Raw genomic sequence first — 19,854 nt, 5'->3', positions numbered from 1 at the left:
AATTACCCATGGTGCATTGGTATCGGAAATAATGGGTTCCATAGTCTACTACCCCTTCGATGTTGAATTAGCTGACTACTGAATTTTTCTACTCCGGGATAAAAAGGACGAGGTTCGTTCTACAGACTCAGTTAGTCTGGTTCCCTGTCTCCTTTCGTCAGCGGTGGAAAGGGGCAGGGAACTAGACTCAGAGCGCTGGAAAGATACGTAATGGTGGTACAACCAAACCCCTTGTATCGAAATACGCGAATTTCTACGCGTGCTTGCGCACGCTGGTTTGCTTGTATTGTTGTCGATTCGAATTCGGGGTTTAACTTATTTGTAAAATTTATTTCAACTGGTAATCACACAGTATTTTAAAGCACTGAAATTTAAACAAGAGAAAGAAAAATTGCAATCGATAAAAAAGACACTACAATTAATATGTACAAAGAGGTCGTGTGTCATGTCTTGCATATCTGTCGTAAAATCGCTTACATCATTGAAAGCGCCCTCGAGAAATGCAAATTATATCGATATTGTAGTAATAATCACGTAAATATTATGTCTATCATAATGCTGATATAAAAGTTGAAAAGGAGCACAATAAAAAAAACAGTCTTGAGATGGAATGATTATCAACGTTCATCATTAGTTAAGTTAATATTGACTTTGTGATTGTGAATACCAGTATTGGGCACATCTGAATTGCAATGCAACAGTTGTGTTGTCTTAGAGGGACCTACCATATCTTTACGAAATAACTGGACCCCCTAGGAATATATTGATTTGTACAAATGCTCTTTGTGGGCCCAGTGCTCTCCAGTCTTGCCCAACCAATGAAGTAACTCACGTAAGTGTGCAATGGCACTCCGTTGCCTTATTTTGCTTGGCGTCACGAATTTAACCTGAGACAGTGCAGTCACGTGAGCCATGCCAGCCCGAAGAACAGCGTAGGACGAGAAACCAAAACAAAGTTATTTAAAAGTATTTACGGTACCCCTAATTTGTTCAAGCCACGTAAGAAAATATCTTTAAAATCAGCCTACTTGGACCTCCGATAGGAAAGTAAGAAATTCTTTAAAAATGTAAAACTTGTTTTACTCGAATACGCACTAGAGGAACATTGGAACATAAATAAAATACGGGTGCTATTTACAAGATATCAAGAAGTAGGGCAGGGAGGTTGAAAATCGTTCTACTTAATCATATCTTCTGACCCATGAACATGTACAAAAGTGTGCATAACTTTGCTCATCTACAGCAACATTGTCTCGGTCTGGCAGATTTAGGCTGAGTTGCCGGGAAAATGAGTACATGTATTTCAAGAAGCCTCGGCAAACTCTGTGCCTGACTGTTGATAGAAAATTCAAAATTTGAAATAATATGACTCCTAAATTATATGTATGCTTGAAGAAACGACATTTTTGACAAAATAGTGTCGGGTGTAGATAGTCGCAAAAGGCAAGATTTAGGGTCACTGTTAATATTATATCGAAAACCGATATTTGACCTTGGGATTTGGATTGGCAGTATTCCCTTATAAGTTGGAGTTGACTGTTCGCTTTATCCGTGTGTGCGACTTAAAAGTCTAAATCTTAGTTTCATAAAGTATCACTATTGATCTGCATGACGAACGAAGTCATAAGCATGGCACTATATGTGTAGATTTTTTTCCGTTGATGAAAGTTGCATCTAGCGTTGAGTCTGGTCAGCACTACCCGAGTATTAGCGTTTCCAGTAGACTTGCTCCAAGTCTGTGGGCATATAAATATCAAAATATATTAAATTGAAGGAATAACTTAAGCAGCTGTCGCGTTTGTTGTAGGCTGTGGCGTTGATCGTGGGGTGTCGGGGCGAACGCTTTGGCCCACACTTGGCCAGCCAGTGACTGCTGCCGCGAAAAGCCAAGCGACTTTATGTCAGTTTGTGTTTCCAGCTTTCCACAAGGAGTTCTCGCAGACATTCCTGTCGACAGGAACGTTCAAAGATATCGATTCCGTCCTGTTAGTCTGACTTTTCGTAGGCTGCATTTTGGAAAGTTAGCGGGTCGCGACTGTTTCTGACTGCCCCGGTGGTCGGATGGCCTGATTGACCGGACATCGTCTTCCAGTATTTCCTCTTCTTTCGCTCTCTTCTTTGGTAACATAGCAACAACCCGATAATGACTATGATACAGATGAAGGCGATAGATCCAACGGCCGATACCGCAATTATGGTTGTCATGGAAGCGTCCTTCTCCGACGGCGGTTCTACATTGAGTAGGAGAAATGGAAATAAAGTTAAAAATATATTATGAAGTTACTCTGTAAGTATATTGCTGATATTGGCTTCTTCATGGTAAATGTCCTGGCCATAGTCCCTTGTGGACAGCATGAAAAATATGGAACCATCGACTTGTTCTGCAGCGCCCCCTACCGCCATGACGCTGACTTTTCCGACAATAACATCATGAACATCGGAATATTTATCAACGTAGTTACAGGGGCAGTCAACCAGCCTTTGTCCAGAAATTGTGACCAAAGCTTTTTTCAGCGTTTTTTAAATGTTAATATAGCGGTTAAAGGAATTTGGCGGAAAGTGTTATTTTGGAGGGGGGAGTTAAAGTTGTTCGTAACTGCCCTTCACAATTTGAAACGTTTCCCTCCCACCTACAATTTTCTGGGCCCTCTCCCCTCCCCACTGCCTAAAACTCCCTAATGCCCCTGTCCATCTCAAGATCTCAGCATCACTCTTTTCCCATAGCAAAAGTTCAATTTTGCCAATTCATCGAACGCTTTGTCCTTTCCACTAATGAGAGCTTCAAATCCTAAACAGCAAACATTTCCCCGCCCACTGACAAAAAGCAGTACCCTCCTCACGCCCACAGATAGAATAAAGTAAATACCCTCCGCCATTTTACACGAATGGGGCGGCTTCATCGGAGCTTATCCCTTGACCTTGACTTACTTTCTACTCGCACTAAGGTGACGTTGAAATCACAAGATGCCGTGTTCTCGGACGAATCTTTTGCGGAAGCTGTCACCAGATGCGGCCGTCCATCCGCTGTGACCTCTGACCCGTTCTGCATACTGTACGACACGGGATCGGTTGGATGGAGTCCCACGTTGTCCGTGGCGACGACAGGTGGCCATGTTACGTGATCTCTTTCTTTGTAAGTTTCGATGGTGGTGTTTTCGGGACAGTGTATCTCCGGTATTTCCATATCTGTAGACAATTTTCCATAGCAAAAAATGTTACTACGCTGAAGTCTTCCGTCATGGAGAGCAGAAATTACTGATCCTCATCCAAGCAAACATACACTTTTAGGTTAGGAATAAAATTACCCCCATGCTTTATTGGTAAATTTTGTACATTATCGCACGTTTTCATATGAATCATCCTGCGACTTGAACGTCCCGACAAAGATTTACATAAAGTAAAACCAAAAAACAAAGTGAATCCGGTGACATTATCGGAGGTCCAGACCGTTATACGATCGCCTGAACACTGCAGATTTCAACTTTCTACTTTATTTTACATTTCCGACCTCATTGCTTCCCGCCTTCAAAACCACTCCCCTTGTCTACCCTTGCTGTACAACATAGTTTGCAGTGTTTGTGTGTGTTTTCTACGTTTCGTCATCTTTTTTTTTCTTTACCGACTTCGAAAAACCTTTTTTTCTATTTCCATGTTGTTTTACTGTCATTTTTAGCTCACCTGTCTCCACATGCAACAAAGCTGACTTTTATGAACATCGAATGAATGAACTCATTGAGTTGCTGTACATTTTTCTTTCTCGAATATTACAACACGAAACCTTCGGCAAAGCGAACACAATGTGCTTATATTTAGCCAACATTTACTAGTTTAGAAGTAAATCTACAATGCGAGTTTAAAATGGTCTTTCCTGTAATATTTTACATGTTGACCGAAATGCCCTCACTTGACCCCACACAGTGTGACACTCGACAAATAAATCTACTGCTGATTTACTAACCTAATAATTTTATGACAAAGCTGCACGATGCACTGTTCTCGTTGTCGTCCGTGGACCGTAACGTGATCGTTTTGCCGCTCTGAAAGTCTTCGGAGAACTCGACAGCTCCGGGCAAAATTATAGATGGGTCAGAGCTTTCAACTTCTAGAGGGCGCTGTAGCCAGTCTACCACTGCAACGAAATGGCTTACATTGACAAAGACGGAGCTGGAACCAGGCGGGAGGATGATCTCCTTCGTTTCTCCAGCGGGACACTCGGTGAAATATGGAACTGCAGCAGAAGAAACAAAAGCCAGGTTAAGTTTTTTCCTACAAAATGCACGACTAATTGATAATTGCAAGCCTCAGATTGGCGTTCAAACTTAGTAAATAACACTTACATATTAAAGTGGGAATGTGTGCGAACACGGTAAAATAGGTGTACCATGCCGAGAAATGTGTGCTATTACGCTGATCACATTTTGGCGAATTCAGAAGCTGTTAACAAATTAAGAGCGTGCTAACTTGGTTTACGATAATTAGTTAAATACATTGCCTCTACTTACTCGTACTCTCACACATGTCACCTTGGTAACCTGGTTGACAGAGACACTGAAAACCACTGAGCAAGGTTTCGCAGGTGGCGTTGTTCTGGCACACGCTGTTCTTGCAGAAGTCGGTCTGGTTTTCGCAGTGGACGCCCTCATAGCCCGGCCAGCACTCGCACACGTAGTGATTGACCCTGTTCCTGCAAGGTGCCGCGTGCTGACAGGGGTTCGAGGCGCAGTTGTCGATCAGGATTTGGCAGTCGTCCCCCTGGTAACCCGGTACGCATGAGCAGTTGAAGGACCCCGGGAGATTCTCACACTCTTGGTTTGGCCAGGGACAACTGCTGGCATTTAAACACTCATTCACATCTACAGGGAGCGACAGAGGAGAGTGGTTAAGTGACAGATATCAAGCCAGTCAGGAGAAACAAAACTACTTGTGTGTTCGATAGCGCGTCCTTCCTTGTTTAATCCCACTAACTGTGCAATTTTCTCACAGTTTCATATGAGGTGAGTGAATTTTTCGGTTCAAGATTAAAGCCGTTCACTTTCATTGAAAGTTTAAACAGGGATTAATCTTTCAATAGCTGTAACCTACAACAACATTTTCGGTATTGTTGTTCTATAAAACAAAGAACAGTGGTTTTTCTCCCTACTCTAAAAATGACGTTAAAATACGAAATCTTAGTCTTATCAACACGACTGATTGTCAACAATACTAATACGCAATGTTATTGTTGATAGAGGAAATCTTTCTCTGACTAAACTACATTTCAAATATCAACAGTGGGAAGCAAATACATAATCTCCTTGCCCACAAGTTGAACGCTGGCCATTTCGACACAGTGTCGGAAGTAGAGCAAGAATGATATTTTGCTAGCAGGACAAGAATATTGGGAAATACATCAAAACCTACAGCTAATGGAGATACAGAATATTCAAGTGACACGTTGTATTGGCATAGTGTTGAACGGTGATTAAAGGTATACAGTCACCTGAAATCTAAATATGCCCATCTATGGTCAAAGAGGCGTTCCTTGGTATTCAAACTGCCCATGTGAGGGCGCTGTTTTTAAAAAGCAGCCACCCGCTTAAAATCTGTTATTGGTTAGATTTTCTCTTTCCATGGTAACTGTGGCAAAATTGGAACAGGTGACAGTATACCTTTAAGACGGTAACTGTATAGACCTGTCGTTGCTTTATAGGATGATATTCAATGCTGGCATCTCTCTCGCGTCGTTATACCAAACTGGAAACGGAGTGATGGCATTGGCTCGTTAGTGTTCGTGACCGTTAGTTCAATAAAATGATGCCCACTGAAAGTATTGTAGACGTAGACATAATGCAATATTTTTGAGATGTAATCGCGAACAGAATATGGCGAATGTGCTTTACATGAAATGGCGGCAGACGATATTAGATGAAGTAACATATTTTCAATTGGCTTACAATGTCTGCAATCATATTTGCCTATAATTTAAACATAATTGAATATTTCAAAACCGGATTATGCCATTATTTTATCGACCGTGACTAAGTGTAACTTTTGTATACATGACAACAATTAAGACAAGTTATAAATTGTTTGTCAAATGTTTTGTTGTAGTTTCAGGTAGTTTTACGATTTTGTTACACATTTTCAACAAATAGGACAATGAAGTCAATGTACTATCATGTCACAATATCGTTCAAAAAGTCAAGGTGGGAACTCACCGCAAGACACTGGTTGGCAGGCCGTCATATTGTCTCCACCTAACCTCACCAAATCAAAGTCAGGATTCGCGGAGTCGCCTTCAAACAGCATGGCACATATTTGTATGTCGTCAGTGCACGGTATCGCATCACCGTCAACCGAGTACTCGATGTCATTGAAATACAGGTTGCCGCCAGGTGGCAATGGTTGATTTTCTTGTTCCGACGTCAGTTCCGGTGTGCCCAGCTCGTACGCGGTGCCCGTCCCATCGACAGTGAAGGTGGATATCTTCCAGAGGCCCGTTCCGATGACATCGATAGCGAGGCTACTCGAAGTCGCCTGGAAGTTTATGGTGGCGTTGTTTATCCGTCCAGTTACCAGATCTGAACCGGACGTCACCGTGAGTTGCAAATCAATTATGATGACGACTGGAAAACAATGACATTTATTGTTTTATCATGATTGGATTCTGCTCCTTTAAAGAGCTTAGGTCGTTCATTGCGCATGTCACAGTTTATTTTTTTCCGTTTTATACGAACAACTGTTTTATTTCAGGCCAATAGCGTTTTCCGTCACCTTGTGACCCGGTATATATTTTAATCTGTGGATGCTTGCGAAAAACGCAACAAGCGTAAACTTTTAGTTAATTCATTAATTTACTGACAGGTAAGTGTCTCTCCTCACACTGTCTCATGAGAGACATTTATCTTGACAGTCGTAACACTTGCCTGACCATCCATATAAAACTTGAATTGAAGTACAGAACAATCTAAAGTTGTTTCAGTTCATTCCCTTTCCAATTCAGCGATTGTGAAAGTCGACGTCGTGCCACCACCTTCCCTCTTTCTTTTAGAGCCGTATTTGTCATCCCGGTTCCCAATATTTACCCTAAAATCATATCTACCCTAAAATCACATCTACTCTAAAATCGTTCAGGTCTAAAAATTCTAAAAGCAAACCGGTGCCTGAACACAGAAACCCACTCCATCTTTACCGCTGCAGTGTGGCAGGGGATCACTCCAGACTCCATCTTGACACGTGATGGGATTTCTACCAACCGGACTGCGCCCATCGTCACAGGTAAACCCCACCTGACCGCCGTGGATGAGTGTACCGCCGGGCCTCTGTTGACCGTTTTTAGGGGCACCAGGATCATCACAGTTTTCTGAAATATCACGGCATTCGTGTATTTTATCAATCTATTGTTAATTTATTTTTTATTCATCCATTTCTTTAGTTACTCGCTAGTTAATGAATGAATTTATTACTTATGATTTACTTATGATTTATCTATTATTTATTTATTTATTTATTTATTTATTTATTTTTGGCCCTGTTAACAGGGTGAAATTGGCATAAAGGAATGAAATCTAGACGAAATTGTGCAACTCTTTCAACTATTAGAAATGGTTAAATCACATCAACAGTATCCGTCCGAAAACCTGTAAAAGCTCATTCATTAATTTTGCACAATACATAATATAGTTGTAACTCCATGACAAGAGATATCTGGGATATACGTATATACATAGTATATAAAGTAGATAAGTATATTAATATTCTACAAAACATTAACATGAAGATGACGCAATACAAAATTCCTTGAAAATATTGAACATTTCTGTAACATTTTTCCAGTTCTCATTTCGTAAAAATAAGTTTTTGCTTTCATCGTGGCGGGTTATTCAACATTTTTGAAATATTTAAACCGTAAACTCACGGTGACAGATTGGTCTGCTATTGGTCCATTGTCCTCCCTCGGTACACGTAATCGTGGTTGACCCTTCAATGAGTGTATCCGGGTCACAGGTGAACACCACGACTTCACTGTAGGCGTACGTACCGTACGACTGGGTAGGTTCGGGTTGAAGGGATCCTAGCGACGGAACTCCCGGATGTAGACAGTTTTCTGTCAAAGTACATACAGACGTAGTTATCGTTTCGTCAAAATGCAGCATGATTACATAAATTACATGCATTAAACCTCAGTCTATTTTCATCGACGTTTTATTCTTTCAAACAATCGACGCTTTCAGTATTTACATATTACGTTTGCATTTCCATTTAATGCATAATGTATCGATCTTTAATAACCAGCGACCATATGCAGATAGTTTTAAAACAAGTACAGGCAAAAATGTGCTGGTGCTAAATACTGTTGCAATGTCGAAATATCAAGTATCTGAGTGATTATTTAAATATATTATGCTTTAAAAATAACTGTGTCGTTAATATTTCTATTGTGCCGTCTCGCAAAATTGAAAAACGGCAATTACAAGAGAGTTTGGACCATACTAAAACACTAATAACGGTTCAACAATACGGCTCAGAGAATTTTGTGCTTATACTTTCGTTGTCGTGAGGTTCCACTTTAATTTAAGAGACATTTATTTTCCGTATTTTCTATTGACAGGACACGGCTCATTACTGTCTAATCGGTGAGTTTATAAGTGATTAGTGGGTCGGTAAACTTGATTGGGAACCATGGTAACAGTGATCTTTTGCGCTCAGAATCTTGCCTCTGTGAAGTGTATATAATACAGTGTCTGCAGTCTAAGGTTATACCAGAAGCGTCGCGTGCAAAGAGCCAAGGACAGCATTGGTACTCTGTATTCCCGGACATAAACACTGTATGATACAGGGTTTTGAGAACAGCTATACGAGGAGGGTAAGATGCATTGTGACAATAGATTATTACACTTCCAAGCCAAACCGGCGTTGGGCTTTAGTCAGTTTACAAGAACCCCTCAAAAAAGGACAAAACAAACACCGTAATCTATTTGCTGGCTTTTTCAATCAAATATGTTTACTAACGAATGCAAAATATAGTATTTCTATTATATATTCTTTTTCGATGAAATAAGTCGAGCTCAATTTGCACTATATATATATATAAGCTGAAGAGACAGAAGTGGCTAGATTGTTGAAAATTGTGAAAATCGGTGCTCAAGCTTCTTTCGGTGAAGTCTTTCCTGTGGTATTCTTCCTGAAAGCAAACTTCTTTGTTTTTTGAGAAAATAGCCATGGAACGACAGGCATGATGTCGTATAGTAGAAATGCATGTTGGGATTCTAGTTACCCCGCATGCGTATTACCTATTAGTGATACATGTTTCCATGTGCACCAACAGAGACGAACGATTTCAAGTTCTAATTTCCATATTCCACATTTCAGAGTAGATGTTGAAATTTCGAGGGTTGACATGGTCATTCAGTCCGGTAAGAGGTTTGGAAATTCAAGAGAAGGTAGGCACAGGGTCACGTCCTTCGTTCTCCTAATGGTATCAGTACTTGTCTGATCAGGGTGTCTATGATCGTGGACGGACACACATATTCTCCCACTGTGACAGACGAAGTCGAATTGTACTACAGCTTAGAGTGGGCCCAGTATTTTGCAGTCCTGCTGAAGATTTTCTCGGCAATCATTTCACGAAATTCAACTTCAGATAGATCACGAGGATTCACTGAAGCATTTAGTCTCACGCTGAAAATTTTAATCCCTTCTCTTACACGAAAGGTAGATTCCAACAAAAAAAAATTATGGATTCTCGCTCGTTAAAGAGCTGATCAATTCTCGTTAGCTTTATCTGACTCGCTGATAAAGAGCTACTTGTAAATTATTCATAAGATCAAGCCTTCGGGGCTAATGAACCCATGTCAGGAAATGAAATTTAATATATTGTTAAAGATCTTCGACGCTATTAATTGTCATGTGTAAACAGCCTCCGATATCATTTTGCATAGGTCCACTAAATTATTTTTAATAAAACTTAAATTCTAGGCTTCTGCTTGGCTATCCGAAAAGATATGAAGGTATATTTCAAACTTTTGGCGTGTTTTGAAAAACATTTAACAGTAATTTTTAATCAATTTTCCGGCAACTTTGTTCTCGTATAGTGTATGGTTCTCGTTGTAAATTCAGTTTGTTAAAGGGACAAAGTCGGCCATTTTTCATGAATTTTCTTTGATACAAGATAATATATATATTGTTTGACATGTTGAAAGACACTGAATGAATTGGTAACCATGCATATATTCGACCCAGGTTTTAGACACGATCAATGAAACCATCGCGAAAATGAATTAATGGCCATGACAATGTATTCATTTTCGCGATGGTTGTGTCTATAACCGGGGTCGAATATATGCATGGTCACCCATTCATTCAGTACCTTTCAACATGTCAAACGATATAAGTAGTATCTCACATCAAACGAAATTCATGAAAAATGGCCGACTTTGTCCCTTTAATCTGCTCCCGTCACGATGTTTTGATGTTAATACGCTGATGAAGGTAATTCCTTTTTGTTGATCATTGGAGTCATTTATTAATTTGTCAGCCATCAGAACTGTCGGTCTTCAATGTATCCGACACATAAATTAACAGAAATCACCAATAACATTATTATTACCAGATCGTCAACTCAATTAATTTGTCGGGATTATAAACACAATATGAAGTGTTTTATGTATGATATATTGTAAATAACATAACTACACACACATGCAAACACACAAACGCACACACACACATACATACTATATATATATATATATATATATATATATATATATATATATATATATATTATTATTACTCCAAGTACAAAGTAGGCTTACTAGGCTCACTTGGTCCTTGGTAGTGTATGTATGTATGTATGTATGTATGTATGTATGTATGTATGTATGTATGTATGTATGTATGTATGTATGTATGTATGTATGTATGTATGTATGTATGTATGTATGTATGTATGTATGTATGTATGTATGTATGTATGTATGTATGTATGTATGTATGTATGTATGTAGGTATGTGTGTGTGTATGTGTGTATGTATGTATGTATATGTATATATATATATATATATATATATATATATATATATATATATATATATATGTATGTATATATACACTTTTATGCTATTGTGTTTTTGCATTGAGCACATTAAATCCTTGATGAGACATCTGTAAGTTCGGGAGGGACAGAGAGAGAGAGAGAGAGAGAGAGAGAGAGAGAGAGAGAGAGAGAAGAGAGAGAGAGAGAGAGAGAGAGAGAGAGAGAGAGACAGACAGAGAGACAGAGAGAGAGAGAGAGAGAGAGAGAGACAGACAGACAGACAGACAGACAGACAGACAGACAGAGACTACCACTACTCTATGTCAATGTGAAGATTAGAAAATGCTTACCATGGCACTTTGGTAGATTACTTTCCAACGGGGAAGGTATAAAACCAGTTGTTCCTGCACAGTAAAAAGCATTGGTGCCGGCTAATGTATAGTTTTCATTGCACTCTATTCGAAGTAAGTCGCTCGTCACTACGCTAGCGGGATTGCCAATGAAATAACCATTTTCAGGGGGTGCTGCAGTCACATCACAATCTGAAAGAAAGTAAGAAAGTTTTACAACGTTGAGTAATGTATGTATAATTGTTGGGTGCATAAACACGTGCCATAACTGAGTTTAACAGCTTTTTGTGGGCGGGGGAGGGTCGGTCGTAGGCTGTCGGTGTCAAGTTATTTTCCGGCCAACTCCTTTCAGGATGTTGACCCAGAATTTATGAATATCTTTGCCATGTCAGCACCCCCTGTATATGAATCCCTATGGTTGCGTGACATAGTTTCAGCGGTCATTTAAAAAGAGTTCCAGCTCACAATTAAAATCTGTGTTGACACGCCAAATACTGGGTGTACAGACGTGCTGTTAACCGAGTCGAGTAAGAAAAATGTCGGTGAAAAGTTGGACAGAAACCCCAGTTTAAACTCGATGTCAAAGTTACGGTCACTACGCCATCTAAGATATGGAAACACTGTTGACGTTTTTATCGACAAATTTCCGAACAGTTTAAAATAGTAGCCTCCTTTGCCGTCCACGTTTGCCTTTAGACAACTGCGCTACGTTCCTGTTCGTATACCTTTAATGCCTAACTCAAAAGACGATGCACGACTACCAAGTCGAGTCGTGTCCATTGTCTCGATGAAAAGAATTGAGCGCCCCCATTTGACTTGTGTCTTTTGTTCAATACATCAACAAAAGAGATCGAATACAGGCCCTTTGTGCTTTCCATCATTCAACATTCTGAATTCATCCAAGGTCATGGCAGGTCAGCCGTTTCATAGGCTAGTTCTAACCACCTTCGCCCCTAAAGCAGGCAGTTAACGTTCTTCTTTGTCAACTTCGACAAAACTTGGGAATGAATATCAAAGATATTCATGGTAACGTTCGCTGAACTATTCTGGATTCTGTGCGCTCCGTATTATACGCTAGAAAACTGAAATTTCCAATCGAGCTTCATACATGTCACCCCTGACTCTGAGCTCCGGTTGGTACTGCAAGTCGACGCTGTGAGCACAATTTCCTGTCCATGCCGTATTTGTTGAATATTTTGTTGTAAGCACAAGCTTGGCCGATCACAAAGCTGACAGTGAACGGCACATCAACGTCAAGGTCTGAATATACAAAATGCTACAAAATTAAAGAATCGGTGTGTGATGAAAGTGCACACATATATTTACAAGGAACGGTTCGTTTGGATTAACCATCTGGTTCGGTTCACTGCAATCAACGTAGTACACGTACATACCAGCATTATGAAGAAGCCGTGATGCATCAACAAATATAATGAACTAAATAAATATTTGTCATCGCGGACTATTTTACACAAGATGGACGATTTTGACAGCAACCTATTGTTGATTAAAATAAATAGAGGGAATTCTCATGAAATGCGTTCTAAAATCTATATAGGAATTGCTTCGTGAATTCAAGTGTTAGTTTTCTACCAGTTCTCCTATTAGAAAGGTCGGGTATTTTTAATTTCTGCATATTTGCATCAAAAACTTAAAATTCGAAAGACCGTGTTTCACTTTTGTTGAACTCTATTAGACTAGGATTTAATTTACAAGATGTACTCGATGCATCGTTTTGGCTAGATTAGGGGTTTGTTTTTAACTCACTTTTGAGAGCAGAAAAAACCAAAGTGTATTTTAGTACAGATTCTGAACAAAAGTGATGAACATATTTTTAAAGTTACAGCAATTGACTCTTAAAAATACCAGTTTCCGTAAAGGTGTAGCGATATCTACAGGTGTATTTCGTAAATAATGGAGAGATATCCTTAAAAGATGTTTCTATAAACAGCGTCATATTAACGATGCGTCAAATTGTGACATGTCGTAAATCGGTCGACAATGAAAGAGCGCGTACACGTCAACGAAAGCGCAGTGTTTAAATCTGTCAAAAAAAACCCGAACTCCGGGACACAATTACATTTGTAGTCACCGCACTTTCACTTCCCACCACGACCCACCCAAGGGCGTGTAGATGTTGCCAAAAGAGCTGTCATTGCAACAGAAGCAAAAAAAGGGAAGCAGATATTCACTACTATCAACTCTTTCTGATAATGATATATCGGAGTGGAAGAATTCAAGTGTTTTAATGATCCTCAAAACAGCTAAATGCCTTTGCAGGGACAATTTCTAAAATAGGGTGTTAGGAATATCCCTATTAAAGAGCCCTCTAGAGAGTTCCCCTCACCACGTGACTGACAGTGACGCTCTCCCGTTTTCCTTATCACGTGCATCTATCTTCAGTATAACGTCTGTTCAAGTAAAATACACTACAGGGACAGTTTTCGAGACAACCAAATTTTCACAATACTTTCTGATCTGTGACTGCTTGTAAGGACTCATTTTGAAACTTGTGGTGAAAACGAAGTTTAAATCGTCTTGTTATTGTGAAATCGGAAATTTATTTTTCCGCCACATATTTGAAGGAGTGCATCACGGCCATTTTGAATTTCTGAATAAATTTCAAATAAGGTCGTTTAAAGAAAATTCTTTGTTTGCTGTCTTTGGATTTGAAAAAAATACCGTCAAGGACAGTGTGCTCATATTTGGTTTGAATCGGTCCATTCAAGAAATATTTAAACCAGAAAAACAAGAATGACAAAAGTAAATAAGGTCTGAAACTTTACTGTATTGGAGGTTAACTTTAGCAACATGCATAGCAGAGAATGCTTTTCAACACAGCTAGTCCCTCTTAGTTTCAGCAGGTCTGTTAATATGTAACAGTTCATGAACAATGACAGGAAATGACTCATAATCTGTTTCAGTTACTGCCACCACTCCCGCACATTTGCAGGATTTCCCCCTTTTCTTACCTCATTTGCATATGACATGTTCATTTGAACAACGTCACATCTCAACCCCTGGGTCTGCCTGTACAGCAAATACTGAGATGGTAGTTGTGGCGGTTTGGGAGCTTTGCGTGTGACGGACATACATACATATACATACATACATACATACATACATACATACATACATACATACATACATACATACATACATACATACATACATACATACATACATACATACATACATACATACATACATACATACATACATACATACATACATACATACAGACAGACATACATACATACATACATACATACAGACATATAGACAGACATACACACAGACATACAGACGCCACTGACTCACCATATAAGCTCTTTTTGGTATTTATATACATACCAAATATGAGCTAAAATCTACCAGCCAGCCAGAGAAAAAACAAACACAGACAAAAAACACAAGTGTATTAACATAAGCTCGACTTTTATTTGGTTTCCTTTGAAAAAATAATATTTTCATTTTTAATAGTCTTAACATTGTGATTGTTTTCTTAAAATTCTCTGAACACCTACCAGCACGCCGATGGCAAACAAGGAATTTTATTTTAAGCGCCTAATGGAAGGTTTAGCAGGTATTTGTTTCTCTAATCCAAAGCTTTGAACTGATCCTTTATTTGTATTCTTGATCGTGAAAGAGGGCGCTTTGAAGTTTCCCTGAGGAAAGTTTGAGGGGAACATTCAAAACTTTCCTGTTCGGACTTTGTGTTACCCAAAGGATCACACCTAACAATTCTGGTATGAGGAAATCGTGAACGAAGAAGACAATAGAGGGCGGGCGGTGGCGGGACTATCAGGACACAACTGACACAATGGCGTGCGCATCGAATAAGTAACTGAGTCGATTTCAAAGTTAATTGTAAAGGAAAAACATGTGTAGAAGGTTTATTTCATTAATCTATATCAGAACAGATAATTTAAGCTACAAAACTTGTATGCAATATGATATTTGTTTTCTGTGAATGCGAATCGTCGTGTCGTAAACCGTCTGTTAGGGTTAGGCCAAGAAAATAAACATTTGTTTCTCATCCTAGACATATTTCAAAAATGATGCGGTGACAAGAACGCAGAAAAAAACATGAAAACAGCAAAGGAATGCATGCACAGATAAATGCACAGTGTTGCTTTATTATTTTTGTATAGCAACAGTTCTGCGGTTTGACTTTTAGTGCAGCAATGCACAGTTTTGACATCGTGGTATAAAAGTGACATGTGTACAGTTCTGAATGGAATGTTAGTGACAATTATTTTGTTTACGGTTCTGTTTTATGCAGTACTGTGTTATGCACTATCGTCGCGCATTTTTGCGTTTATTTTTATTTCCTCGTAAGCAGAAAAAAGGTTGACGAGGCGGGTCTGAATTGACGCGCAAGGATGAGAAATAAACTTTGTATTTTTCTCGGCCTTAGGAGACGATGAAGTTGCTCACAGCAGCATTAGTGAAAGTATCACTTATAAGTAACTAAGATGACAGTGGATTGCTATCAAGGCAAGACATATGTGAGAGTTTGTTAAAAACTAACTCTCCTGGCTAGGAAATGGCGCAAGTCTCACTTCTACCTCGTGGCTCAGTGTTCTTCAGCTCGCTGACTCAAGCTGTTACCTAGTACAGTGACTGCAGAAAGACATCCTCTTGACACTTTCAGGGAGCTTGGAGAATTCGAGAGAAGCCCACTTGCAAACAAATTCCCATGTACTCATAAAAAGAGTTGAAAACATGCCTCCTTGTCGATTGCAAATTGTGTTGAATTTCGAAAGTCCTTGGATGGCGAAGAAGTACAAACAGTGAAAATGTAAATATATGATACTGTAAGTCGTAGCACAAAAGCTTCAACAAGCAAGACTCGTACTGTGTCACTACAAGTGTGTGACATACAATACCAAGTAGATTTTACAGGGATGACGTCACGGAAAGTCCGTCACACCATGAATTGGCTGTTGTTACATTGAGTTTCACTTCATATACTCAACTTGAAGAGAATGTCTCCGATCAGCTCCAAACTTGAATGATTTTAACGACAAATAAAACAAACCGCTGTCTTCGCTGTCACTGTCCCTGTCTCTCTGTCTCTCTGTCTCTGCCTCTCAGGTCGCTCCTCGATTTCACATCCCTACAGTGTATCTTTGTTAATGAATCAATTGTTTGATTTTTTTATTGCCGTAAGATTTTAACGCTGAAAAATATCGCCCGATGCATATGTAAACGATCGATTACTCATCGGAATCTTTGTGCCTTGTAATTCCATGGTCTGCGTGTTGACTTTACCATTTAGTTAATTGGTCTGACCCGGTGAAGTGTACAATGTTTTGCAAAATTAATGCGTTTCTACCGGCAAGAAATACATGGATATGTATATAGTATGTAATAAATGCAATGTCATACATTTGCGGATCGAAATTTTTCTGTAAAACCAGTTCAAGGTGATGTTTGAAATAACGTTTCAAGTTCTCCAACGTCTGTTGCTCGCAGTACCTAACGCAGTGATGTTTAAATTCGGAATTAAACACCATTGTTACTTTGCATGGAATGAGGTCAAGGACAACTTTTTGATGATTCTTGTGCCTGCGTTAAAAAGCTTAAAAACCTGGATAATACCAAATTATTGGACCAATAGAATGAAACAATACAGGACGTGTTTTATGAACATGACAAAATATTTCGAGAGGTGTGCGTAGATAAAACGCGTAACAATAGCGTCCACACCTGCCAACATTGATACTTGAAGCGTTAGTCTGTAAAACGGGACCACACCCGGTATTTATAACTTTCACCGCAGCTTTACCAGGCGAGTGGGCGCAAGGCCGCCATGTAAATGTGTGCAGGGATTAGTTAGACTCGCTGGTTGTGAAACATGGAGTTAAAATTCGCCTTGAATATTACAGGCAGTAATGTAGTTAAGCACTTGGTTGTTCACGGCCTCCGCTTTGCGGCTGTATGACTTGATGGGATCAATAACATTAAATAGGGCAGGGAGAATTGGTCTGATCGATATTTTTCTTCAGAAATTGTTTTTAAAAAATTTGAAAAGAGAGATATCACATTTCGTAACTTGTATGGCTTACTTACGTATGTGAGGGATAGCAATATGTGCAATAAAACGTAATTCTCTAGTATCACCGTGACGCACAATTCGATCAGACCGGAAATTATGCAAAGGTGTTTGACGAAAGCGCTCTCTTCAGAGAGTGCTTTCGTCAAATATTTTGTCGAATAGGGTGAAACAGAAGTACACACATATAATCATACATACATACATACATACATACATACATACATACATACATACATACATACATACATACATACATACATACATACATACATACATACATACATACATACATACATACATACATACATACATACATACATACATGTTCACACAGACAAATATGAAATTACAATTGACATACCTGCCAAGGTAAACTGCAGTAACGGGCAACAGGAGAGCGCGCAGACCAGAAACACACGTACAGCACTCCTAACCCTGACACCGGCCATGACTATAGCCGCCTCACTGTGACAGACTACTGCGGGATCCCATTAAATGACACTGATCGTTAGCCAGCCGTGTCGTTACTTTGTTCCATCCACTCGTTTTTTATTTGTCTCTCCCAGGTGACACTCTATTTGATGCCAGTGACGTTTCACCACACTTTTCAATGGGTCACGAGGGCGCTGCATATTTTTCGTATGACTGTGAGCTCTCATATATGGAAGGGTAGACGCTGGTAGCCACAAGTCGTACAGAAAATTTGCATAACAAAGCGGCGTTGGGAGCAAGGTACCCACTTACAAGCACGAATCGACTACCTGTTGATTGCGCTTACTGAGTGAAATCAAGTGGGTGTACGGGCTGGGTTTTCCTCTGAAGTAATTAAAGTTTTTGCTTCGGCCACGTTATATTGAAATCGAACGCCGGATTCCTGGAGACAATAATTGATGTATTCAATTATGAAAGAAACTGAGCTCAGGCTGTCGATCAAATGTGTAAAATTAACTCAATGACGATTCCCCATCAAATAATTGCCCGGCCGTTTGATAAGTGCAAACATTTTGTTCATTCCGCGTTATATTTTCGTGTGCACTTGTGTTTCTGCGCAAATGGTTACACATAATAGCACGCTTTGGTGTGTTTTAATTTGTACAGAAAGTACGCACGTACAAAAAAAAAAATCAAGTTTATCAAAAGTGCACGTGGTCATGATTATAATGTGCTTTCATGAGCAGAACCACACCATCCAAATAAATAAATATGGATCGATTTTAATTTTAAGTACTCTAACATGATTGCTGGAATTTTGCCGGTAGATTAAAGCCATGTTGTTGGGATATGCGACACAGCTAAGCCCTAAATTGACCCAGAATGCGCAGTAATCTACCGAACCCTTTGTCAGTGGTGAGAATTTATTGCCCCGTGCATGCAGCTGTGACATAGGGCGCGGTGGTCTGCGGCATAATTTATGGAAATCTCTCACCCATGTATAATTCGTCTATTCTCACGGTCTCTAGCTCGTTGTATGGTGACCTTTGCCCCTTGTAAGTTTCCAGTCACACCGGGCTGTGAAAGTGACATTACTAAGCGTATCAGAGGGTCACCGCCCCGTGTCAAGGTTACACCAGGCGACGTGGAAATTTTGTACGGAAGGCTGGATCAAAGAGCACATTTATTTTCCTCGTTTGCAGGAATAAGAGTCGAGCTGGGAAATTTTTAAGGTTCAATAATTCAAAATAATTAAATTCGAAATGGCTTGACATCCATTTTTCTTGTGCAATCCGAGAAAGTTGGCAGCCTGTTTGATTCTCGCCAAGAATGTTTGGAATTCACGTCTAGTCTTGACTCATGTTTCTGTATTGTGATGCCATTGTTGACTTCGAAAAGACACGACAAGTACACCTTTCGATCACACAAACGTCTTCGATCATCAGCAGGGACTGTCAAAAAGTTGCAAACAGTGATAGGGTATTGCTCAACTGACGCTCTATTAGTGTAACTTGACATATTTCCAGTTTTATTTTTAGTTCTGCGCATGCCTGTAAAACAGTTCTTGCTCCACGTCAAGAATCGAATCAATTCGGAAAAATGCTGTTCAGCTTGTCAACACTTATGTGTGCATTTGCAATTTTTTTCGTTGACAACGTATAAGTCTGAGTCAGGACGTCTAGAATTCATTTGTCGGCAATAATATTGCATATTGCACACTGTGAGACGTGTTTGCAAGGCCAGTACAATATAGTTCAGCGTGCCTTAGAATGCACGTGTTTATAGGAACAAAACGTGATGAAAATATTATCAAACCTTAAAGCTGTTGTCCCTTAAAACAATAAGAATCCGTCATGGAGACATTCGTATCGTTTGTTCACTCGGTATTTGCAGTGTCACTTTTTACATTCGTATGTGCATTTTCTATTTTTATATTCGTATGGTAACAAAGGTTTGAGGGCTGTTGACCATCGAATGGTGGCCATTTTGA

General features: G+C 39.5%; 1 protein-coding gene across 1 annotated transcript; it reads right to left on the bottom strand.

Annotated features, from left to right (window-relative positions):
- Window positions 1–309: 309 nt before the first annotated feature.
- On the bottom strand, window positions 310–18,064 carry LOC139147851 (protein crumbs-like). The gene is made up of 9 exons (XM_070719065.1): window positions 17,794–18,064; window positions 11,369–11,560; window positions 7,898–8,086; window positions 7,172–7,342; window positions 6,198–6,605; window positions 4,503–4,853; window positions 3,959–4,228; window positions 2,929–3,186; window positions 310–2,231 (listed from the first exon to the last, which is right to left on the bottom strand). Exons 1-9 carry the CDS (start codon window positions 17,879–17,881, stop codon window positions 1,987–1,989), a joined length of 2,172 nt encoding a protein of 723 aa, XP_070575166.1. The 5' UTR covers window positions 17,882–18,064; the 3' UTR covers window positions 310–1,986.
- Window positions 18,065–19,854: the final 1,790 nt, after the last annotated feature.

This window comes from Ptychodera flava, chromosome 13 (genome assembly GCF_041260155.1).
Source record: "Ptychodera flava strain L36383 chromosome 13, AS_Pfla_20210202, whole genome shotgun sequence".
NCBI lineage: Eukaryota > Metazoa > Hemichordata > Enteropneusta > Ptychoderidae > Ptychodera > Ptychodera flava.
This window is presented reverse-complemented; position numbering and strand designations above follow the sequence as displayed.